This window comes from Gymnoscopelus braueri (assembly GCF_963280865.1).
Source record: "Gymnoscopelus braueri genome assembly, chromosome: 14".
NCBI classification, from domain to species: Eukaryota; Metazoa; Chordata; class Actinopteri; order Myctophiformes; family Myctophidae; genus Gymnoscopelus; species Gymnoscopelus braueri.
Window position 1 is genome coordinate 15,745,577 of NC_137619.1, and position 25,146 is coordinate 15,770,722.

Here is a 25,146-nt window from a genome sequence, read left to right on the forward strand (position 1 = left end):
TCTATGAAGCCAACCAAACATTGGCTCAACTAGTGTGCAGGGGTTCATGAGGTCATCCTCTAACCTGGCACACATCACCACACCTTCCCAAACAAATTCTCAGAACACAGCAGCTTATACTACATCATGTCTATAGAGCTAGAGCATGCCTGCCTCCCTGCTTGCCTGCCTGTGCTTGGCACGGATCACTGCTGAGAGAGACTGTGAACTTGAGCCTGCGCAATCCCCGGCCCAGTTTTGAGACCACTTGCATTACTGGGCACTCAGTCATTCTACAGTAGTCGAGATACCAGCAGCTTGCTTGAAAATCTGACATGGCCCATTAGCATTAGAATTAGATGATCACCTCACACACACTGCCATACCCACAGACCTTAAGATCGAAGGGAGTTCATGGTATTTAATTAAGGCAATCACTGTGAATCTGTGTGGGAGTGGACGCTATAGTTCATAGTCCATTTTATTTGAGGCGTGCCAGTTAATATCAACAAGACATTCTGTTGAAATGGAAAAGTGTTGTAGTCTTTTTCCATATACAATATATCAGCCAACTGAGGCCTTTCACTGGCTGGAGAGGGCATGGGACATATTACAGTTTTTGTCAATAACTGACTCTTCAGGCTGCTGTGTTGTAAAGAATTGATCCAGCTTTGACCTAATTGATGAAGCAGGCTTTAAAGATTCAATATTTTTGTGAAATGGTCTAGTAATGGTTTGATGTCCCATAGTGTTTTTACAGCATGGTTCCGCAGGAGGCTAGATTGTATCCTAATGTCATTTTATAATTGTTTTTCCTTTGCTTGATGTTTTGTGTAAAGCACATTGAATTGTGTATCCTATATCACACAACTTGCAAAGTCTCCATAATTGCCAAAAATAGTAAATGTTACATTATAGCAGCCTTCCATGGTTCTCATTCATTCACTCATTCATTCAATGGAGCTACTGTAATACATTTGTGTATTGTATATATGTTGCTAATTATGAAATGGACTCCGTCCATGTTTTAGAAGAACATTTTACTGTATGGGGTGCACCACATTATTATAAGCTGTGAACACATTCTACTCCTGTTCTCTTTAGCAGTGTTTGAGCATTAATGTACTCCGGTGTGACACATGTACCAGTATCAGTATTTGCCCTAGGTGTATTGTTACTTTATGGTTCCATGGTATTACATAATGTATTAGTCAGGATGAAGAACTGGTGTTGATGCAGGTGAGACAATTCCATTTACAATGAATCATTTGTGTGATAGTGCCTATATTGTGCCTAGATTAGCTTTGGAATAGGTGTAAACACCTGTATGATTCTACTGATTTTATTTTGCGTCCTCTGTACAAGTTCTGTTATATTGCAATGAGTTATTGGGACATGAGCTTGTGAGGGGGTCCCCAGGAAAAGTAGTTAACATAGCATCACAATCATTTTAAAGGGATAGTTCACCCACAAAATGACTTTTTTTCTCTTGTTTAGACACCCCATGGAGACATGAATTCATGGATATTTTTTTGTTTTTGTCGCATTCCTAAGCCAATAATTTTATGACCAGCGGACCGGTAGGCAGCGGTTCCGGTAGGAGACACAAAGGAGACTCTTTGTGTCTCCTACCGGAACCGCTGCCGGTCATCAAATTATTGGCTTAGGAATGCAACAAAAACAAAAAAATATCCATGAATTCAAGTCTCCATGGGGTGACTAATCAATAGGAAAAAAAGAAATTCTTTGGGTGAACTATCCCTTTAACCACTTTATCAATTCATATGTTGGGTATTCAAAAAATTGCAGATCTACAAGCTATTTTTACAACGTGTCACTTCGTGCCACGCTGCGAGCTTGTACTTCTGCTATTTTAGATTCAATTTGTGGGTCCTTGACAAAAAAACTTTGAGAACCACTGCTCTGTAGTACGTAAGCACACTCCGTATCGCTGCGATCCAGGTTATCCCATTTTCTGTTTGACGTATTAGAGACCCCTAACAACCAGGGTGCTACAGATTTCTATGATGGTGCACTTCTGCTGCTGCCGATCAGGTTTCCCCTCCAGTCCCATGATGTAGGTGCCGGAGAGCTGGGGCCGGATGGGCAAAGGCTATAGATAGGACAGAGACACAGAGCTCAGCTGTGCTGGTGTGCAGAGCAGGTCATTCTGTCAGACAGCTCAACAGGTGCAGAGCACAGGGGCCAGCCGTAGCTCTCTTCTCATGTACTCACCATCGCAAACTCCACTTCCTTCGCAGCCTTGTGTGAAAACCTCAGTGTGGCAAACGCACATTTCCATCTACAACATGAACATGCCAAAGGATGATTTGCCATTTAGTCACACAGGCTAATGAGAATGATCATATAATGACAGGCATCAAAAGCACTCAAGAGACTCATCCTTATGCCAGCACTCGAAGAAGGATTATGAGGAGAAGGATTATGATGACTTTTGACAGATGCTAGTGAATACTGTCAGGACTTCCAATTAGGAAATGCCACATGTCATGCATTTTTGTTTTCAGTGCTGAGGGATTATGGCTTTTTTCTTTTTGTTATTTATATATATATATATGTGATGATCTGTGGAACATCCCAAAGCCAGCTTATCATTAACCACTTAAACCCCATACGTTGTTGAGTGGAGTCCCTCAGGGCTCTATACTTGTACTGTAGCTCTACATTAAGTATCTCTGCAGAAAATAGCCGTTGTGAGCTTGTCAATCTGCTATTTTCTGCAAAAGTCTTCCCCAGAATACGAATGCTGGGGTTTAAGTGGTTAATAATGTAATCCTTTATTTATACTGATTGAACATTTTGATGGTATTTTAGCTACAGATGTAATTACTGCATTTGCTATAAAATAATCTGAGGCTTTAGTCTAGTATTATCTGATATATGGATGTTTCTCTTTCTTTGAAGGTGGTTTAAGTGATATTCTTTGGTTAAAACTAAAAGTTAAAGCTCTATATTGTATTTGTTTCATCACTTCCAGTTTCATTGCTGGTCTTCTGTCCTGTATGAATTCTCTCCTGATTGGATGAAATTGGTATCCTCCTGACCTGTAAATGTATTTTCTGTTCAGTAAAGAGCTTGAGAGATAAGGAGACCTGTGTTATTGAACAAACACTACTAGAGCAATGATTGCTTTGGGAATGTAGAGCTATTTTTACATTTATTTGAACAAAAAAAATAGTTAACATAACCTGCTTTACTACAGAAGTAATGGTGTAAATGGAAATATATGTTTGAGGCAGATGTATGTACAGGCCACTTCATGTTTAATCACCACTGCTTCAACTAGAATGCATGCACCTATCATTACTGTTAGTAAGCCCTTTGACCCACCATCTAAGTGTTACTTTTTCTGTTGCTCTATTTTTACTGTCCGGTTTTTGGCACTTACTACTGTAGCTTGACTTTTTAACAATAAAATAAATATGTTAACCTCTCACCTTCAATGAGGGGCTCAGTGGAAAAAAACAAGGATTTGGGAATTAATCTGACATCTACAGTATGTAGCCTGTTTGAAAAAACTAAAAAAACTAAACAAAACCTGAAATTTGGATAACTGTTTAGTACTTAGTGAGGGGGGTATCTTTTTTTGTTTGTTTCATTCGGTATCAAAACAGGAATAGCCCATGCCCGCAGCCGCAGGCCTTCCATTCTGGCAGCACTGATAAGCATTTTCCGGAATGTTGACTCTGTTTGTCTGCAGTGAGATACAGTATACATACACTAGACTGGTGTTTATGGGCTGCTCTATCCTTTACTTAGAGATAAAGGTTTGGGTTCCATGGACATTCGTTGTTTATGGGTGGAATGTTAAGTTTCAGAATATTTAGGAACTGGGAGGTAAGGAGGGGTAGTTTACTGAATTGTGCCATGGGGCTCTTGTGAGGGCTTGCCTAAATTAGCCCCTGCTGCTCAGGTATCTTGTATAATCAGCCCCTGTTCATTTTCTGACTCAGTTGGGGGCAAATTGTGTAATGGCCCCTCTCACTTTTCACTCAGGACGTTTGAGGTGGCAACCTGGTTTATTGAACTAGTTAGCATAGACTCCGTTTGCTATGAGGTGTGTTTCTTGCAAATGGCAAGTAGTTCAAGTTTGTGAAACCTCCATGTTTACTGACTGAACAAAACCAAGCTCTGTTGTGTCTTTGTCCTCTTTTGATTCTTTCTCAGTTTGTTTGTTCTCCATTGACATTTCTCCGTACGAGGTCCATAATTAGCCTCCCTGAAACGGATGGTTAGCACATGTTGGTGATGAGGCATCCCAGGAACTCACTCTGCACCGATTATGAAGCTGTGACTCATGGTTTGAACTGGTCAACCAGGGCAAACTGTCCAGTAGAGGCACTAATAAGAAGTATAAACTAAAGCATTATGTCCATAGCATATACTCTTATTAATAGCTGATTTGTTTTTAGAGTCATTGCAAACTTGTGTTTTTAAGTGGGTGGGGAATGGGATACTATGTAATTCTAGTACTAAGACTTATTTGCAGTAAGTGACTATCCAGTTTTCCCATAAGGTATACCATAAATCTTTGCAATAAATATGAAAAATGCCTTTGAACGGCAATTTCCAGCTGATATCTCAGTTAATGTTTAAGTTGAGTGTACATACTGTACATCTAGAGAAAAGTAGGTTGTGATCTTTTAATGGTAAAACTAAAATACCATGTTTTCCATATTAACCCATTAAGACCGGGGACGCATCTGCGTCTCATTTTAAGATTTCTTTGGGCTATTCAAAAATAGCAGATCTACAAGCTCATAGCGCGGCACCGAGTGCCGCGCTACGAGCTTGCAGATCTGCTATTTTTGAAAAATCTTGAACAAATATTTTCCAGATTTTTTTCAAAAAAACTGAGATTTAGATTTTTTTAAAGAATCGCCTCAGGTCTCAATGGGTTAAGGCCCCCCTGACACAAAGCTGGCATCAGCCAAAAACAAGGTTCCCCCACACGTCCTGGCAAATCTTAAACTGTTTATTTTATGCCATTTTCCAGTCACAGAAAAATTGATTTGAATGTCTAGTCCTGGAAATTTGTTGCTGTCCTGGAAAATATTTTATGCGTATAAAAAGTGATGCAGATTAGGTTTTCAATCATAAGGTCGAAATCCGACAGGGAAGGGGTATGTTCAGATGCATGTATGTCGCTAAATCATATAATTTAGCCCACTGACACTTAATAAAAGGTTTAGCCATTAGATGCGTGTAACCTGTAATGTGTGACCGTGCTGACTATGCAGTCTGATTTGTTCATGTTAATCAAACGTGAGTCCTGATTACACTTGTAATCACATCTTGAACAAATAGTTTCAATCAATAAGAAGCCATTTTTCTCACTGAATCTTCAGGTTGTACTTGCTACTTCTGGAAAGTAAAAGCAGGAGCAGCCAAAAGGGTCAGAGATGATAGCATCCTCTCAACTTTTTTTAACTGTTTTCTAAACCCTCCAAAACATAGTAGGGCTGCGACTAACAATTATTTTCTAAATCGATTGATGTTGATTTGTTTTGGGATTATTTGATTAATCATCTCAGCCAGGCAGAAGGCAGAGCCAGAGATATTGTTGTCTGTCTGTCTGTGGATAATCTCGCAAACAACATCATTACCAGTGTAAAATAACGATGAAATGAATTGGATGCACAAATACGCGATCATACGCGATGCCAAAACAATGTCATCAAATAAACCACACAGACACAACGTGCCTCCTGGCCGAAATCCGTATGATCCATTTAGTCCATAAAATGTAGTACAAAACAATGGTAAATGGTCTGGTCTTCACAAGTTATCTGATCCCACAGACATCTTGAAATGTTTATCCTGCAGTCAAAAACATAACTTTTCATTTTATAATATGCAATAAAAGAAAAGAGAGAACCACACACTCATAAATATAATTTATTTCTAAAATAAGCTGAGCAATTTATAAGTGTGTGGCTCCCTCTTTTGTTGCATATTGTAATGATTTGACCGCTATCAGTCAGCACCTCACAATATTACTGGGTGTGTGTGCCCTTGCTCTCCACAATGATATGCAACAAAGACTAGCATTGATGTTTTTGTGAAGTTGCTAATAGCACATACGTTTTTTTAATAAATCATTTTAATTTGATCAATTACTTTATTAACCCATTAACTGCCAGAGGTATTTTCATATTTTTTTAGCCAGTGCCAGAGTTTTTCATTGAAAAAAAATAAGTACTCAGGAGCAGAGATACAGAATTTTTAAGTTAACAAGGAAGTGGATAGGAGTCTTTTTTAGTTCACGTAGATCTACGCGATTGGCACGTGGCGGCTTTAAATAATTTCGCGTAGATCTACGTGATTGGCAGTGAATCAGTTAATCGTACAATGCAGTATTATCAAATATTACATGATAAGATTTGATGACCATTATTATTTGTTATTATATGTTATATAAGTTATCTTGAAAAAAGTAAGAACCCTGTCCTTAAGCCGTCCTTGAGCATCTTTGGCTGTAGTTTTTGAGATATGTTCCGCACCGTTGGTGGTACAGTAGTTACTATTACTGGTGGCCGTTCATCCAACTAAGCATGTTGAATCAGAGGCAGAGTTCGTCGTTGAGGGAGAGCTGGTTTGCATTGGTTTTAGCAAGTTTGTACATTCTGGCTGATCGCTGATGAACACCCAGCGACCATGAATCTGAGTAGCCAGTATATCTAGAGCCTGTGCAACATTAAATATTGAATTGAGAGCTGGTATTTCATTTTAATTTGTCTCTTCTCTTAAAATACAAGATCGATCCACTTGAGCCCTTATTTTCTTGTCCACAGTGATATCACTGAATACTACGGTGATATTGTTCTTTTTTTTCTTAAATGATGTATGAGATTATTACATTTTTTTGTTTGTTCTGTGCATGTGTGGGCAGGTCACTGCAGAAGGGCACCCCTGTCATTCTCCTTCAAAACTTGACGTCAATGCCATTTGTTTCTTACAGGCGGAGGCCAGGCTGGCAGCAAAAAGGGCAGCTCGAGCAGAGGCGCGGGATATTCGAATGAGGGAACTTGAAAGGCAACAGAAAGAGGTATGCAAAATATCCCTGACCAGCCAAAATACCAGATAACATAATTCACTCAGTGGAATGTGACAAGAGATGCTCTTGGTCTTTCAATTCTTCTATTCTTGATATAGGCCTTATCCTCCACTGTTCCTGAAAACAATCAAGGATTTGAAGCAAAACGGCAACATTAAGTTAATGTGCAAATACATAGACATTAAGATGCAATAATATAGTCCATGGTAGAACAAAAAATGAGGAACAGCTACGAGGCTCGAAATGGCACCTTGGAGGTAATAAAATACCTTTGCAGCTGTATCCAGTGTGTGGACTCTGTTTTCCTTTCATATTTCTCTTTTCCAGCACCTGGCCTTTTAACTGTGGATGTGTGAGCTTTTTTCACTGTTCAGAGAAAAAAAGAATGCTCACAGGTCTAATCATATGTGTTCTAATGGCAAATGTGCAAAAGCACCATGCAGGCGGGTGTATGATAAAGTGTGTGTTTTCTTTGGCACTTCCTCCTTTCTGTCCAGATCTCTTACCACTCATCAAGCAGTAGCAGCAGCAGGAAATGGGGTCAGATCCACCAGTGGATGGTAGGCAGGAGTACTGGAGCGTCTCACTCCACTAACATAGCCTGCTGCGTCATACTGGGCTTCCATCTGAACCACTTACTGCACCTTACCTCACAGAGGAAATATGCCTCTGTGTTGTATTTGCTTTGGAGACACCGTAGTGTGTGCGTGTGTGTGTGTGTGTGTGTGTGTGTGTGCGTGCGCGTTAGTAGAGTAGGCTTTGGCCTCTTGCCCTTATTTAAGCTAGACGGTTCTGTTGGTAAGAGAGCAGTTTGGACCCTGTCTTGACTTCATTCAAAGTGATGAATTGTTTTGAATAATGGCGTGTCATTTTGCATGGACCTTATCTTTACACCGTGGCAGTTTATGAACACAATGAAGAGAAGCAGACATTTTTATTGTGTGCAGACTTGCAGCTTTTTTTAATGAGAATAGATGAAGCGCTGAATGTACAACCTACATTATAAGAATTTTGGTTTGTTCAGACTATATGGTTCCTAACAAAACCTTTGCATGGATCTGCCATTGCAAAGCAGCTGTTTGGTGTTGCAGTGAGTGAGTGAGTGATCCCGTTCAAGTCTCTCTGCGTCCCTCTGTAGTCCTTACCATCTTTCATTTCTACCTCTAGGCTGATTCAGACAAGGCCAGAACAGACAAGGCCAGATCCTCTAGTATTAGTAGTAGGTCCAGCAGCCATCATCACCGGGTCTGTATTTCCCACTCTTTCACTTCCTCATTGTCTGCCTGCATTTCCTATGTTCTTTCTCACTTATTCCTTTCTCTCATGATTCATGTTCCTCTGTCTGCAACTCTCTCATGGTTCTGTGTTTTCCACCTTGACATCAGCAGGGGTTGGATGATGACGTCATGTCAGTCCGCAGCTACAGGGTGTGTACATAATCGCCTGTTAACAACATGCCCACATTTTTATATTCGGCCCCTGCACTATTAAAGTGGTGTGCAGCAATTTGACTTAGGACGATACGCTGACATGAAAACCGTTCTTGAAAAGAATTTGCTCGAGGCTACATTAATCACTCAAATCTGCTATTTCCACAGAATGTTTGCCTATTTGTGCTAAATGTTCATCTATTATGACATGCCCAACATTTCGCTTTGGGTTCATATGGTTAAGACTGACATTGGGTAATGCGTTTATTGCTTATGATGGTGATAAGATAATGTGCTAGGAGACCGTAATACTTCCATCTTCTTGAAGTGTCATTAGTCTAATCTTTGTCTTTGTTATTATTTCAAGTCAACAACTTCGTCGTTGCGTGATGGGGGCTCTACTAAGAGTCTCTCAAGCTCTCGTAGAAAAGAACTCATGGTACGTTTGTGTATGTACACATGCATGTGTGTGGATGTACATTTGTGTGGGTTTTGTTGACTGCTGTGGATTGGGATATTTTGTGGAAAGTACAGTTGCTGAAGGAATAGATATACGTAACTAACTCACTAAAAGACTTAAAATGTTTAAAGCAGGTCAACAATACATTGTAAACCGTTTTTGTTATGCTAACCAGCTACAGTACAGTGACAAATTCCCCCGAAAATGATTCAATATTTTTGTGTTTGTACTAGATGTAGTAAAAATTTGGTCATGCATGTCTTAACACTCGTGCTGAGTTAACTTGTGTGTGAGTGTGAGTATGCATGGAATATTTTTCTTTATGTTGCGTTTGGCAACAGCCTAATGGATATATTCTACTTTCACTTTGCGGTGTTGCTTTTGTCAGCACATCCTAGCGGCATGTCCGTGTGTGTAGAGTGCTTCCCAAATGTTTAATCATGTCATAAGCATAATACCCGCAACTCCTGTTCTCCCCTCAGTCTGACTACTCAAGCTCCTCCTTGAAGAGCTCCCGTTCCACTGTATGTACTGTACACGTGCGATTGACATTATATGAATTCACTCACTGCTGTTTTTAGCCTTGGATACATCTTTTGTTTCATTGAAAGAGGTTTGACATGGCATATTTGTTTTTTTCCTCTGGGGGTGAACAGAGTTCTGTGTACAATGACCTGCATGGCCCTAGGAAGGCCTCATCAATCAGCTCCTCCAGGAAGGACCTGCTGGTCAGTGCCCTCCCTCAATGTTGGTCTTGCTGACTGCAGCCTCTAGCATGGAGGAGGCAAGGCTAGTTGGCAGGCAACAGCTTTTAATGTATACTATTGATCAGCTGTATGGTAATAGCAGAGTATCCTATTGATTGCCATTGTGCTCTGTCGCTTAGATATAACCACACAGTGTTAATTAAAGTTATCTTTCCATGGCATACCGTGAAGCTAAACTTGATCCCTGCTGTTTTTCTGGTTCATACCATCTTGCTGCTCTTCCAGACTGGACTATACCATGATCAAAGGAGCTACAGCAGCCTATCGAAGACCAAACCTCCTCCTCCCACTACTTCCACCTATCAGCCACGGGTCGGTCCCCCCATCTTGCTCATGTCCCATTTCTCAGCCCTGCTCCACATAGGCTCAAGTGGAGGAGTGCCAGCCAGATTAACTGAAACTAGTTGACAAAGTCTTATCTAGATGCTCCAGTTTATTGGACATATAAATCCACTAGCAGTTGAGGCAAATCTTAATACACTGATGGATTGTGTTTCACACACGGCTGGTTTGTTTACTGCTTAAGTGTTACAGCCAATAAAGTAACACGATTTGTTCCTCCTTGAACGGGATGTGTATACAGTTTGAAGCTCTACAGTACATAGTCAAAAGTTCAAAGGGGAACTTTTCCAATAGTCTACGTAACTTTATCGAAATGCCTCATTTTATGAAGTCTGCTCTTGTCACCCCCAACACATTGGGAAGGAAGTGTTATGTCAGATTATTCAAGTCATCCGATGTCCTCACAATAGAATGACAGGATTTGCATTAAATACTATTAAAGTTCCACTTTGATGTTTAGAATAAGAGTACATTTGATTTAGATTTAGAGTACAATTTTCTCTGAATACATTCAGACCAGGAATGCATTGCTTTTTAAAAACAGACGATGGGTAAAGTAGTGTGTCAAGTCACTTCTCATCTCAACACTAAAGCCATATTATCAGAGGGCCAGAAAAACACTCATCCCGTTTCCTCTTACTGCATCTCTCTTTAGTCTGTCTCCTCTCCACCTCGCTTCACTTCCTCTGTCGTTTTAACTGACATTTTCACTGCTCCCCTGCTCCCTCAACAGGCCATCACCACAACCACCTCCTCTTCCTCCACCACCAATACCCCTGGCACGGGCCTGCCGCGCAGCTACAGCATGGTCAGTCTATGTCCACTTGCTGCTGGCCAGTGCCCCTCTACATGCATGCTTCCTTTTACCTTCAGAAGTAGACCTGATACCCAATCTTCTCTATTGACTCATATATCTACATATAGTAGTATGTCCAAGCTTATATTTAGCTCCTTGACACTTTGGACACTTGATGGGGGTTCAGAGACTCGACAAGATAGGGTCCTGTGTCTCAATCCAGTGATTTTATTTTCCCTTCATAGTAAAATTCCCAGTCTTTGAGAGACTTTGAGGGTGTAAGGGTCCGTTTTTACCATCTCAGAGTACAGGGACCCGAGGGGAATAGCCTGCTCGATATAGGAAATAGTCGGAGGACTTCAGTATTTAGCGCATGCTGCTGCAGTCGCAGGCATTCCACTCAACCCGTTAGCTAGTAGTTCCACCTAAGATTTATGCTCCTTCCTACGTCTTGCTGAGTCCTGCGCTGTCTTTCCCCATGTGCCCTCAGGCCTCTATTTGTGACGACGGTATCTATGGCTTGGGCAACAGTTCGAAAGCTGTAAGTCTGCTCAGTGTTTGTCAAACAGTGATGTCATTATAATCGTCATGGTGGCCCGCTCTACCAGACCATGGCTGGCCTGGCATCTGCCCTCATGTCAATACTGTCTGTTGCCCTCCCTTCCACAGCCCTCTGAATACAGCTGGTACTCTAACTCCACCCGTAGCAGCCCCGTGGTGAGCCCCCCCCTCGAAACCACCCCTGTTCTTGCATGCTGTCAGCTAACACCACACATGCATACACACAGCCCCAACTAACAACCGGCTGCCCCCTCCTGTCCCCTCTCTCTCTCAATCCTGTATTCCCTGCCTCCACATAGGGACACTAGAGACCAGAGATTCTCAACCTTTTTAACTTCAAGCACTCCCAGTTTGATATGCATTAAGCTATGGACCATGGAATTTGCTCGAGGCTACATTAATCACTTAAAACCTATGTACTCTATCTTGTTGTACGTCAAATACAGTGTGGGCTTGTACATGGGGCGGCCATAGCTGAGTGGTTAGTGAGCCCGCCTAGGGAACCAGCTGGCCCTGGTTGCCCCAGGTTCGATTCCAGGCTATCCCAGCATATGTGCCGATGATATGAAATTTGTCCCTGAGCAAGACTCTTAACCCCAATTGCTCACAGGTTCTCATTGGAAACAAGACCGCAAGGACTTTCATGAACGACCTGTTAAAAGGAATTATCCTTTATCCTTTACATCTGCTATTTCCACAGAATGTTTGCCAATTTTTATCAAATGTTCACTTATTATGACATGCCCAACATTTTATTAAATAAATAAGATAAAATCTCTGGGACCTCAATGTACACGGTAAAATCCTCAGTGTTTATTTAACTCTGAGAGTGTACAAATGGTAAAATTGTCCAATTGCACACTCTCTGAGTTACAGACGCGTAAGTGTCCATTTGAAATCCTGGTGGTCCCCCCTGGACCTCATGTGCGATGGACTATCAGTAGCAACTTCTAGCAAGCCAGCTAAGACTTGTTTTAATGGAACTGCATTGTTGGTTTTACCTTGAAGTGTGTGAATGTGATGTTGCTATGGCTAGGCTGATGTTGTAGGTTTCATCCCGAATTAGTTCTGGATGTTTGCGTTTGATCAAACGGTCCTAATTGCATGAATTGGCCTTGCTTATTAGGGTTACGGTCCTTGAAGTAATCCAATAATCCATTTATCAGAAAGACAGCTAGTGAGCTTAATCAATGTTTGTGTGTGTGGATGTGGATGTGTTTGAGAGAGACCCATGTGCATGTACAATAGTTTGCCTTTGCAAGTGGGGATTCTCACTGTGTGTGCTCCTCTTAGTCCTCAGACGATGACAGTGGCAGCACCGTTTCCCAGGAAGGCCACAGGAGAGGTCGCAGGGACAGTGTGGTGAGCTGCAGGGACTGAGATTGAAATGAGCTATTGGGCCATTCAGGACTATTTCACAATGGGAATCGCCCACACACCCAAAGCGAGCCCCATTGTGAAACGCGTAACTCTGTCAATTAAACAGGGATTACGTTAAGAAACCCTTGCGTTGTATTACTATTGATTCATTGTAATCATAAGTCGCCGTGCTAGAAGTTGTTCTAGATTTTCTGGTGGTTCTGTTTTTATGTTTTGAGTCATTCTGGATAATGGCTTTAGCAAAAAACCTGCCTAATATTGAAAGTGTTACATTTCTATATACAGAAATGCAGTTGTCTTGTATCTCTTTTTGTAAGAATGTCATTCTGTTCCGTTTACCCGTGGCTCTTTTTGGTCTGTCTCTATCACCTCTTCTCTGTCACTTTTTGTGTTTCTGTCTCCATCTCTGTCCCCTCATCCTGTGTGTGATGATCAGTCGTCTGACTTCTCAGACTTCAGTGAGTCGGCTGCTGACTATTTCAGCCGCTCCAACCGCAGGGGCAGCATTGTGTCTGATCTGGATGATGTGAGCATTCCTGACCTGGACTCTGTAAGTGGCTGAGTCTACCTCATGACGGTGGGCTGCCCAGTGCTCTGCATCACCACTGATGGTGGATGAGTGTTCTACTAATCGGAGACATAAAGTGCATGATACAATTACCTAGTTGTTTTTCTCTTTCTTTTTTTGGAATCGCGTCTCACAGCCTGCTATATCCGGTGTTGAACTCATTAGAGTAGTTTAAAGTGGTAATGGATACTATAGTGTAGTGTTGGCTAATACTATGGATTTGGTCATGTGTTTTTATTTTTGTTTGGTTTTAAGATGACTGGTGTGATTGACCTGAGAGTGTTTTTGTTTTGGTAGTCCACGCTGTGTGGACAGTGACACACACTAACGCATCAGTGTTCCTGACTAACTCCTTGATTCACAGAGAAATGACAGCTCCAAGCATGGACCACATTGGATGCATGTTCCTAAGATAACTGTCCATTTCTTTTTATAAACTCTACTTTCTCTTCCTTCATTTCAGCTGGATGAAAAATGTGACAAGCAGTATTCAGACTATAGCCGGGTGAGTAATACAACACTATATAGCATGTTTTCTATTTAAATTGAATTTCAGACTTACTGTATGTACAAGAGCTGGGTACGTGTCAAGCTAATGAGTTAAACCCATCTATCTACCTGACAGTTCCACTGTCAGGTATACAGGTTCGGCCAAGCTGAGTTGGATCACTCAGTCTGGTGTCAGGTAGCGGTGTTGAATGACAGTCCTGAGCTCGGTTGCGCAGCATTTTCTGTTTTGTGTGTAGTCTGTCTGACCGGAGGTCTGTGGTGCTTTTGTGTTCCTAGCCGTCCTCGCGCTGTGCCACCCCAGGCCTCACGGCCGCCACGCTGGCATCCTTGGGTGGCACCTCTTCACGACGGGGCAGTGCAGACATTGGGAGCATCGTTGACCCCGACACTAGTCTGAGTGAACTTAGGGTAAGGTGCACACACACGCACAAACACACACACACACATACGTTTGTATTACTATACTTGTGAGGACATCAACATTATAGGACGGCATCGGAAATAGCCTGAAAATAGCCGATCTACAAGCTAACAACACGTCAGAACGCGTGAGCTTGTACATCTGGTATTTTCGGTGTGCGACACTGCAACACAACTAGTATAAATCTTGCATGAATAAACAACCTTGTTATCCTCAAAGTCTTTTTTTTATAACATAGTAACATTTTATTTGCAATAGAATATTATGTTTTATATGTATGGGTCATTTGGGTCAACACCTGTGTCATCTGCATATCAATCACACACCATTGACTCTGTCATGACCTGCCTCCCATTCTAAGTGTCTGTCGTCACAGTGTTTTCTCCATATACAGTATGCACGGGAGAACTGGATGTGACATGTGTCCTGTGAACACTGCTCCTTACCTCTGGGTGTACTGGTCATGTCATGTGTTATGCCAGCTGTGGACTTGTCTTGAGATGTCAGCATGGGTGCTCTTATAATCTCTCCTTAATACCCAAACCATTCCTTCTGCTCTACAGGATATATATGAACTAAAGGACCAGATTCAGGATGTAGAGGGGCGATACATGCAGGGGCTTAAAGAGCTGAAGGTAGAGGGGCTTGTGCTCGTGGCATGCCTTCTCTTGTCCTCACAGAGCCGTATGGCGTCCCTAACATCCCCCTCCCCCTTCCTGCCTCCAGACTTGTATCTCTTTTACTGTATATCACTATCGCTATAACACTCCTAACACCACGTGTATGTATGGGGCACCCACTTTGAATGGCTTGATCACCCACCGCACCCTCTCTTTTGCATGATCTTCATTCACTTACTTTATTTTTTGGGGGGGACCTACTCACTGGTTGTGGCCTGAAATGAAACCCCTCATTCTTATGTCATAAGATGGGAGATTTCTTGCTCCCCCTGCTGACAAGTTCCTGTCACAGGTTCCTGTCATGGTTTGTGTGCCTGAAGTTCTTTGATTTTCAGTGTTTGGATGGCCTTCTCGTTTTATGTCTGAGGTCGCAGTTCACTATTCTCTGCGGAAGTGTGCTGTTTGTGTGTTCCATTGATGACGGTAGTTTACTAACAAACCTGCCTTTTGGCTCATCCTTGGTAGAACTTGATGCAGCTGGAACACTATAGTGTTAACTCTTGTTTCAAGAACTTATTTTTCCCTGGTTTCACCCCTCATAGTGATGATATATATATATATATATATGTGTAATTTGTATATCCCAGATTAGTTCAATTTGATTTACTAGCGACTATTCAGAAAAATATTATGTTTAAATATTGTAACGCCTCTCCCCCATATATATCTGATAAACATTAAAGTGAGAAGTTGTACCTACAAAGATTCTGCATTCTCCACACTACAGTTCCCTTTATGTATATTTGTTTTACATCAGATGAGCCCATCTTATCCCCTTTTAGCAGCTGAACTGAACAGCAAGTTGAACTGTATGAACCCCCTCAACAGGAGTCGCTTACAGAAGTGGAGGAAAAGTACAAGAAAGCCATGGTATCGAACGCACAGCTGGACAACGACAAGGCAAACCTCATCTACCAGGTAGACACTCTCAAGGACGTCATAGAGGAGATGGAGGAGCAAATGTCCGAGATGAAGAGGGAGGTGGAGGACAAATCAAAGGTGGGACCTTGATTTCAAAGGATAGAGATCCTGCCACTCAAACCTCTTGTCTTTCAAATTTTTTGTATGGACTGGTTCGTCCAGTGTTGGCTCAAAGTATGTCTCTTTGTTTTCCAGGAACTAGAAAGACAAAAGCACACATGCAATGTCCTGCAGCATAAACAAGAAGAGTTAAAAGAGGGAATCCGCCAGAGAGATGAACTCATAGAGGTATGGAAAACGTCTCATCACACCCCTACTCTGTCAGCGCCTTGCAGACTGCAGAGGAAGTTCTGCTCTTTAATGTGGATTGATTTACTCCCTTTGCCCTAGGTCTTTTTAGAGTCTTGACCTATTTTCTCTATTTGTGAAGATTGTTTTGAACGTTTTTGCCTTCAATGACATGCCTAAAATAGGCATCCCGGGTTGAAAGGGATTAAACACGGTCTGTCCTGTTTCAGTCTCTTCAATTTTGCGTCTCTAACTTCTCAATTTCTGAATGATCATAAGCTTCACAGGCTGTACTTCACTGACACATTTCAGTTGTCTATATTCCTCTGTGCGTTTCCACATCACGTCTTTGGTTCATTTTTTCCCCCTCTTGTCGTTATCCTGTGCTGTCCTCTCTTTGCCGTGCAACACCACTCCAGGAGAGCCAGCGAATGCAGACTAAATTAGATACCCTCACCAGAGAGGTGTTTGACCTGCAGGAAACGATAAACTGGAAGGACAAAAAGATTGGGGTAGGAGGTCTCAAAGGGGAGTGCCCTGACAGAATATGACAGGCAACAGATGGCTGTGTTTAAGCTCCAAAGACAATTAATTTCGGTTTTAACCAATCAAACAAGTGCATCGAGCCATTTAGCAATGTTGCCTCTCATGTTGTAGCTGCATGACGGAGACCTTTAAACAGTAATCTGCTGTTGGATCTAATTCACAGTTTGGAGTTTTGCATGTGCAGTGACTATTAGAAGACTACTCACAAATGTTTTAAGTTGGATGCTGCGGTGTCAGTGAAAAAAAGTATGACATTTTTGGTTATGTAGAAATCTTTATAACCGAAATGTTCTAATTTATCATGAAAGCATGATCCTTATGCAGTATCTTAGCATGACATCCTCAAACTTCTCCTTCGCTTTCATTTACATTATAATTAATATCACATAATGGTGCATTGTGTGAAGAAACCATCAAATTATTTACCAAGTTTAGAGCTCATAATATCACACAAATAAGGCTGCTATAGTCCTTGTGCACTATTAAAACACAACCCGTAGCTGCTCTCTCATAAAGTCGGTGTTGTCTTCTGCCGTTTCCTTACATCATTTATGTGTCTTCTGTGGCGTGTGGTCTGCTAGCATGTCCAGTGTTCCCGTCTGTGTGCATTTTGTACCGCTTCATACTGTTGATGCCGGGTGTCTGCATGCACACAATGCACATTTGTGCACGGTGAACCCGTCTCCGAAGAGCACGGCGGTGCATGTCTATCAAGCCCTGTCAATCCAACTTCTACTTTACCCTCCTCTCTTTCACTCTTCCTTCCCCTCTTGTCTTTTCTCTCCCTTCTGTGCTGTGGCCAGGCCTTAGAGAGGCAGAAAGAGTACTTTGATTGCATTAGGAATGAGAGAGATGAGCTCAGAGATGAGCTGGCTGACCTCAAGGGGAAATCCAAAGCAGGCGAGGTAGGTAATCCTAAAGACTGGGCTCTGTGAGTTCTCTCTGAAAGAGAAAGCAGGTTAGAGGAGTTACTGGCCAATGAACCCGACTGCTGCCTGTTTATTTTGGTTGGTAGCCAGTGAAATGCCGTCACTCCTGTCACATGCCGTATCTGGTAATGTCAGCTTTTGTTGTTTGTGTTTGTTCCATTTCATTCTGTCCTGCTCCATGTGTCAACGTTTTGACCCCATTTTGGCTGTGTAGTTTACTCGTATTGTCTCGTGGGGAGGCCAACTTTAAAACCATGACTACAGTGTAAATGGCAGTCGTTTTAATGCTGGATTGGATTTTAGGCGGGATTACTGTTTCATTCTGCCTCAGTAATCTATGTAACCCCCCCCCCCCCCTCACAGAAACACGGCCTGGTCATCATCCCAGAAGGTACGCCAAACGGGGACGTCAACCACGAGCCTTTATCTTCAGGAATCACTGTGGTCTCCCAGGAGGCTGCTCAGGTGCTAGAGTCAGCAGGAGAGGGACCACTGGGTGAGTCAGCCCACTAGGGGTGCAACACTTAATCAAACAAATCGATAGAGATATCGATTAAAAAAAGAAATTGGGGGGGAAAGAATAGTTTTATGAAAATATATTATTTTTTTCTTGTCATTATAGGAAACAGAAACAGAATTTATTTTACCATTTCTCCTCTATGACGAAATTTAAAACGGTTTATTCTGACACATTTATTTAGTCGATTATTTGTTGATATAAAACACACAAAAAACATGCTTTTCATGCATTCGAGTACCGTAATCAATAAAATAATTGACAGTTGCAGCCCTACAGCCAACACGCTGTCTATCTGCTTATGCTCTGTGTCAACAGTCAGCCCACACTCTTGTCTGTCTGCTGATGGAGATGTTATGCTGTGTCAACACTACTGTAAGTGTCATTAATGGGGATGTTTTGTTTTTAGACGTCAGGCTACGGAAGCTGGCAGATGAAAAGGATGAGCTGTTGGCTCAGATCAGGAAGTTGAAGCTGCAACTGGAAGATGAGAGACAGAAACACTCAAAGATGGACAGCGTGTACACAGACGGGGAGAAGATGGAGAACGGCACTGACCTGCATTTCATCGAGATGCAGAGTGAGTTTAATTCTACTCACTGTTGCTGTTTTTTTTAAAGAAATAACCTTTTTAAAATCTTGATATCTTTGAAACCTCTTATGTGCAAACAACATCTTTCTCTCTGTAGGAGATGCCAACAGACAGATTAGTGAACACAAGTTCAAGCTTTCTAAGGCGGAACAGGAAATGGGTACAATGGAACAAAATGTAAGTCACGTCTGGGTCAGGGCATGTCTTGTCTCTATATATCTATCTGTGTGTGAAATTGATATTTTTACAGACAATTTGTTATACTTTTGCATTCACTGCCATTTTTTATACCCACATCCAGATCAACAGACTTGAAGGGCAGGTATTGAGGTACAAGTCATCAGCAGACAACTCGGAGAAAGTAGAAGATGAACTAAAAGCAGAGAAAAGGAAACTTCAGAGAGAGGTAAATAGATGATCGGAAACTTTCATGCCATTATGGCAACAGGTTTTACAACACAAAGAGCTAGCTGTCACATAACAGTGAATTCCTCCCTTTCTTCCCACTTGCAGCTGCGTACATCCCTGGATAAGATCGAAGAGATGGAGATGACCAACAACCACCTAGTAAAGCGCCTTGAGAAGATGAAGGCCAACCGAAATGCCCTTCTGTCCCAGCAGTGAGGCAATGCCTCACATATGTCTGGAGCACATTTCCATTTTTGTTTTCCGCTGTAACACTTTAAGTTGTGTAGCAAACCAAAAACACTTCACAAACAAAACCTAATGTAGCACAGGCAAAAACTGATCTGTGTTTTTATAAACCATAAACTTTGGATTTTAAGCCAGCATCTTTTGGAGAAATGACTCAACTTACTCAAAGTACAGTTACTGGGAGAGATGAATATGTGGAAATTTCTGTTATCACTACTTAATTTTTTCAAAGCTTTGTACTACATGTTATTGACAAAATTGTATTTCTCTCTGGCTGGGTGCTTGGCTATTCTTTTGTTTAGTTTTTTGATAAGTTGCATGAATGAGTATAATGATGCTTTCAACTGTTGAGACCTTCATGGCTGCTCGGGCCCTGCACCTCCACAGAACCCCCTCACACAGTGCCTTCTCACACCTGGAGACTGAGGGTTTGCACCATTCTGCAAATCTTTGTTTTTAACTGGTACAGAATATTGTATTTAAAAAGGTGCAGCCATTATTTGGGAATATATAATACCAATTGTGTCTGCTACAGTTTCATTGAAAGACTTTTTCATTGAAAGGATTTTTTTTTGCAAATAATATTTAAAAGATTTGTTGAAAATAAATGTGTAAATTACAGAACTGTACATAAAATGTGAATTGTTGCCTTGTCATTTCATGTTGTAAGGTAGGTGAAGATCACACTGGTGCTCATGAGGATTAGAATGTAGTATACCGGAACGCATGTACAGGTGCTTAATAAAACCAGAATGAAAGTTGTAGCAAAAGAACACTAGTAAATTAGTCAAAAAGCCCTTTATATGACTAACATGACGTTCACATGACAAGCCTGTTAAACCCATTTTGTATTTGGCCGATCTACAAGCTCACAAAGCATCACGGTGACCCTTGTAGATCTGCTATTAGAACAAGACCAGGAGACCTGGTTCTGCCAGACCCAGAATGAAGTCCTAGTATGTAACACACCTACAAACCACTTTATAACTGAAAAGCATAAATCATTTTAGGCATTTGGTGTGGAGTTGTTTGTGTATAGGCTAGACCAGCAAACCTTCCAGTCTGATTACATTCACCTGAATAGTCCCCTATGCCTATTTACTTATGCCAGTGCCTGAGCTTAATCTGAATGGCCGGACTTCGCTTGACGTGTGTGCAGAGTGTGTGCAGATGTTGAGGAAACGGGTACAAAACATGCCCATGTATGGACGGAAGGGGGACAGACTTTTATGGCTGGGGCCTAAGGACAAAGGGGACAAAACCTGTTTTTTGCCCATGTATGGAGAAAACGGGTACAAAACATGCCCATGTATGGTTGAAAGGGGGACAGACTTTTCTGGCTGGGACCTAAGGACAAAGGAAGGGGGCATGCCCATGTATGGACGAAACAGGTACAGAGCCTCATGTAAGCCATACCCTTTGGGTCTGGCAAAAACTGCACGGTTAAGCCAGAACTGCGAAAAGTGGCCACGCCTGGTTACCCGACAACGGTATTGCGCGGCTTCTCTGATCAGTGAAACACATGTCATGTTTTGCCCATATATGGAGATCCTCAAAACCACAATGTCCAAATATGGACACCTGCATCACAAGTGATGTCACAGATACTAAAGTATAAATTGGCTGTCGACAAGATTCTCATTGTGTTATTCATCAGCAGTCACTCTGAGTATTCCCACCTACAGTAGTCAAAATGGCAACTGCCCAGATGAATAGAATCTACAAAGAGATGGTGGGCCCACAGAGAAAGGCAATAGTCCTGCGTTTTCAAGGTAATCGTACAGCTCTTGCTGAAGAGTATGAGCTCTTAATGAACAATACTGGTGGAGAACATCATGAATACATGGTAAAGTTGAGAAACAGTCTGCCTGATGACGATGGTAACTGCAGACTTATTATGTACCATTTCTACTATCGGCTCGAGGACAAGGTACTTGCCATGTGCATCATACCAGATGCATCAGAAGAAAAGGTACGGTTCCTGAAATGTGTTGGCAACATCCAAGAGAGGGCAGAGTACAAGCTGCCCATTTTCGTAAGTCTAAAACAACTCAAAGACTACACCATGAAAGAACTAGCTGTGATTCTGGACTCTACATGCAAGACAGGCACAATAGTCCGCCTGGATGGAGACGATGTTTCAACTTAACGTTGTACCTAATGTGGAGTATCGCTAGGAAATCGCCTGATAGGTAAGCACCGCACCATGGAGAGACAGTGGGACAGAGACAGAGGGAGGCCCTGCAGACAGCGCAGCAGCCTTGGCTGTGTCATAGAGGGGCGTTACCTACCAATCGCCCTCATGAATCAACCCCAACTGAGCGCACTTGCGAGGACCGGCTAGGTGTGGCACCAAACCTCAAAAGCAGCCACTCTGTCTCAGTCTAGCACTGGCTCTCCTGGTGAACAGACGGGTGCACAGGCGGTAAGCGATCTCTCCACTAGGAGCGAGATCGAGACGTCTCCATGCGAACCGCGGCCAGCTTGGACGGTGCTCGGCCCTGCCTCCACACCGGTACCAACCACCGACGCCAGACGCGCCTGCCGGTGAAGATTGGCCGCACCGACACCCATACCCTGCTCGACTCCGGCAGCAGAAGGATTGTCACTCCGTGTTGGACTCTACAGTCACAAGAGGCGCTGCTCCAGCACTGCAGTGGGAAACCAGAAGCTCTGATCCAATGGTCCTTTGGGACTTCGGAATCCGCTGACAATGCGTCACGTTGCGGGACCCTCTACACCTATTATTTTTTTTTTTTTTCTAAATTTCTTAAATTATTAATTCATTATGTATGTATGTTTGTCTTTGGACGGCCAGACAGTGTAGAATTCAGAATATATTCCCAAAAAGAAAGCTCGCCAGCTATTTATATTACTTATTGTGATGTCACGCAGTGGTGTACCCACCATAGAGGCAAGGCAGGCGGCCGCCTGCCCAACTAAAATCTCACCTCCCCTAGACAATAAAGTAAAAGACTGACTGAGAAACAGGCAGTGAAAAATTATCCAAACAGAAAACTGGCCGTCGGGCCATTAGCCCGCCAGACAGCCAATACACTATCCATTCAGCAGAGCGACCCTCGCCTATAGTGATGCAAATGTCTCCATGGGCATGGGGTGCCAGGGTTGGGGGTCTGGTGGGCCATCACCTGTACTCACCTGGCATAAAAGGGGCTCTGAGAGCAGCTTGAGCCATTCATTACTAAACTACAACATGAAGAGACCACCGCTGAAGAAGAGATTCATCCAGAGGACGCTACCTTTCACCACCGCTGCCAAGACCTTGGCGGCGCCAGGACCAGCGCAATCCATACATTGATTATACTTGCATATTGTTTTTATTAGCGTTTTTCAGTTTTTATAGTCAGGGTATTGTCGTTGTAACTTGTTTCCCCCGCGATTTTTCCCCGAGTCCCCCCCCCCTTCGGAGGGGGGGGGAGAAAAAAAATCTCGCCTGCCCTAAACGTGATTCCTAGGAACGCCACTGATGTCACGTGAAGCTTGACCAATGTTAGGTGTTCACAGACGGACGGACACACACGGACGGACACAAAAGAACGGAGGGTAAAACATACTCTCCACCATGCCTTCGGCCTGGCGGAGACAATAATAATAATAATGATAATAACTAGAGGGAGATGTACCCTCTCCTCTCCTCTCCTCTCCCCCCCCCCGAAATAGATAGGAACTAACTAACTCCTCCCCTCCCCTCCTCTCCTCTCTCAAGCTGAGAGTCTGATCACTGGGGAAAGAAGCCTAAGTATTAGCCAGAGCACTGATCAATAGTCTGTGGCAAGTTTGGAGGGAAGTGGAGTGATCATGTGCTGACCAACCCCGGACGTGGATGGTAGGATCTGGGACATTAGAAGTGCTGAATTTGTTCATAACCTAGCAGGATAAAGTAGCATGCGTACCGTGGACGCCGCGATTGTTTGTTTGATGCGTCCTTTCTTAAAAATATGCGTCAGAGACGCAGGACGCAGTGCTTTCAGCATTTCTGCTGAAGTGCATTTAATGACAAATCAAAGCTACTGAAGCAACAAATTAATGGTTTGATCGTTATTTACAAAATCATGCTGTTTGGTGTGCATGGGTGGGAAAATGCATGTCAAACAGCTCCATTCATGAGATATACAGCGTCCAATATACAACATGTGGAGAACATGAGGAGGAATGTGGCCGTCAGTCCGACCTGCTCCATTCCTCTGGACTTGCATCCGATCCTTGCCTTCTCACTCGGAGGCGGGACTCAGGCGTGAGTGGAGGACGCAAATGTGGAAGTTGGAGTGTTGGAATTTGGCTACAAATACACTCATAAAAACAAACAACCTCAGGGTTGTAACATTAGGAAGATCGACTTCACTGATTGGCTAACGAAACCCATCAGGCTTTGTGGATTGGCCAAGCTTTTTGTGGCATTTGTCCTGTGTCATATAGTAAGTGTTTGTGTATGGACTGCACACCTTTATAGGACAAGACTTTGTGGATTACTTTATAAATGTATCGTTGCTGGTCGGCATATGAAATGTTGCACATCACAGCGCGTCTCACAGGAGGTCCACGCACCGACTATGCCACTTCCGTGGCGGTGGGGAGCGAGGTGTACGCCTTTGGAGATCTCTGTTTCCGGGAGATCTCCAGGGACCAGATAGAGGTGCATGTTTTCAACACAGTCTCTTTGCGCTGGAGGAAGTTGCCTCTTGTGACAACTGAACGAGGAGAGCGCCCCCCTGAGGTTCCCTCTGAGTGCTTCTGCCACACAGCTGTGCTAATAGAAGGTATCGTCTACATCTGGGGAGGGGCTAATAAGAGAATGAATGAGTACTACGACGTACTTTATGCGTTTGATGTGGACGCCCACAGCTGGTTCAGGCCCGAGGTATCAGGGTCTCTTCCATTGGGGAGGATGTGTCACTCAGCCTGTGTCTTGGAGAAGGTCATGTATGTCTTTGGAGGAGCTAGGTGGTTTGATGATACACACTGGTTCAATGAGCACAGTCTCTCCAAAGACATCTTCAAGTTGGACACCACCACAATGGTCTGGTCTTCAATTAAACTCAGAGGCACTCCGCCACCTCCGTCAATACAACACTCGGCCACCATCATCGGGACAAAGATGTTTGTATTTGGCGGTATAGGGGGTCAAAGCCTCTGCAACGACCTCAGTGTTTTTGACATTGAGACCAACTGCTGGACGAGGATTCCTTCTGCAGACCTCCGTCCAAGCCTCGAGGCTATTCCCTCAGCCTTTGCCCACAATGGAGAGCTGTACTTGCTTAACACCAATGATCTGTGGAAATGCAATCCAGAGATCTCCTCCTGGAAGAAGGTTGAGCCAAAGGGGAAGACACTGTGTTGGATGGATGGGATGTGCTGTTGCAAGGTGGGAGATCGTATCATCCTCTTTGGAGGATTTAACAGACCCAGCATCCTGTATATCCTGGACTTAAGTCCTAGTTTGAAGACGTTATGCAAGCTAGCAGTTATTCAGTTCCGCCTGGAACAGTCAGGACTCCCACATGATATCAGGTGGGAACTGGCAAACATGACAACCGACAGCAACTGATAAGAGCTCCAGGCTATGGTCGAGCCTTACACCCCTGCCCAACCACTTCGGTCTGCCGCCTCGGGGCGACTGGTTGCCTCGTCGCTCAGTGGTCCTTCTGGCCGATCACGGCTTTCACAGTGTTGGAATGAACTCCCCACTGACGTTAGGACAGTAGAGTC

The 25,146-nt window shown here is 43.0% G+C and overlaps 2 protein-coding genes across 11 annotated transcripts in view; both read left to right on the top strand.

Moving 5' to 3' along the window:
* lrrfip2 (leucine rich repeat (in FLII) interacting protein 2) overlaps positions 1–20,066 on the top strand; it is a 23,170-nt gene extending 3,104 nt beyond the window's left edge. The window contains exons 3-27 of one of the 10 annotated variants that reach the window (XM_080450442.1): positions 6,962–7,048; positions 7,555–7,617; positions 8,225–8,302; positions 8,446–8,484; positions 8,855–8,926; positions 9,430–9,471; positions 9,604–9,675; positions 9,940–10,026; positions 10,790–10,864; positions 11,343–11,393; positions 11,522–11,569; positions 12,707–12,775; positions 13,230–13,343; positions 13,825–13,866; positions 14,148–14,279; positions 14,856–14,927; positions 15,801–15,971; positions 16,089–16,181; positions 16,601–16,693; positions 17,531–17,632; positions 18,020–18,152; positions 18,583–18,753; positions 18,863–18,942; positions 19,067–19,171; positions 19,279–20,066. In XM_080450442.1, the coding sequence (XP_080306568.1) occupies positions 6,962–7,048; positions 7,555–7,617; positions 8,225–8,302; positions 8,446–8,484; positions 8,855–8,926; positions 9,430–9,471; positions 9,604–9,675; positions 9,940–10,026; positions 10,790–10,864; positions 11,343–11,393; positions 11,522–11,569; positions 12,707–12,775; positions 13,230–13,343; positions 13,825–13,866; positions 14,148–14,279; positions 14,856–14,927; positions 15,801–15,971; positions 16,089–16,181; positions 16,601–16,693; positions 17,531–17,632; positions 18,020–18,152; positions 18,583–18,753; positions 18,863–18,942; positions 19,067–19,171; positions 19,279–19,389 (2,202 nt within the window). In that variant the 3' untranslated portion in view covers positions 19,390–20,066. The remainder of the gene's footprint in view (positions 1–6,961; positions 7,049–7,554; positions 7,618–8,224; positions 8,303–8,445; positions 8,485–8,854; positions 8,927–9,429; positions 9,472–9,603; positions 9,676–9,939; positions 10,027–10,789; positions 10,865–11,342; positions 11,394–11,521; positions 11,570–12,706; positions 12,776–13,229; positions 13,344–13,824; positions 13,867–14,147; positions 14,280–14,855; positions 14,928–15,800; positions 15,972–16,088; positions 16,182–16,600; positions 16,694–17,530; positions 17,633–18,019; positions 18,153–18,582; positions 18,754–18,862; positions 18,943–19,066; positions 19,172–19,278) is intronic. The other 9 variants (XM_080450444.1, XM_080450446.1, XM_080450445.1 and 6 more) reach the window with 9 other exon arrangements.
* A 4,166-nt stretch (positions 20,067–24,232) lies between these two features.
* LOC308100537 (kelch domain-containing protein 3-like) lies at positions 24,233–24,985 on the top strand (the record flags this gene model as incomplete). The annotated part of the gene is made up of 1 exon (XM_080449603.1): positions 24,233–24,985. One exon carries the CDS (start codon positions 24,233–24,235, stop codon positions 24,983–24,985), a length of 753 nt encoding a protein of 250 aa, XP_080305729.1.
* Positions 24,986–25,146: the final 161 nt, after the last annotated feature.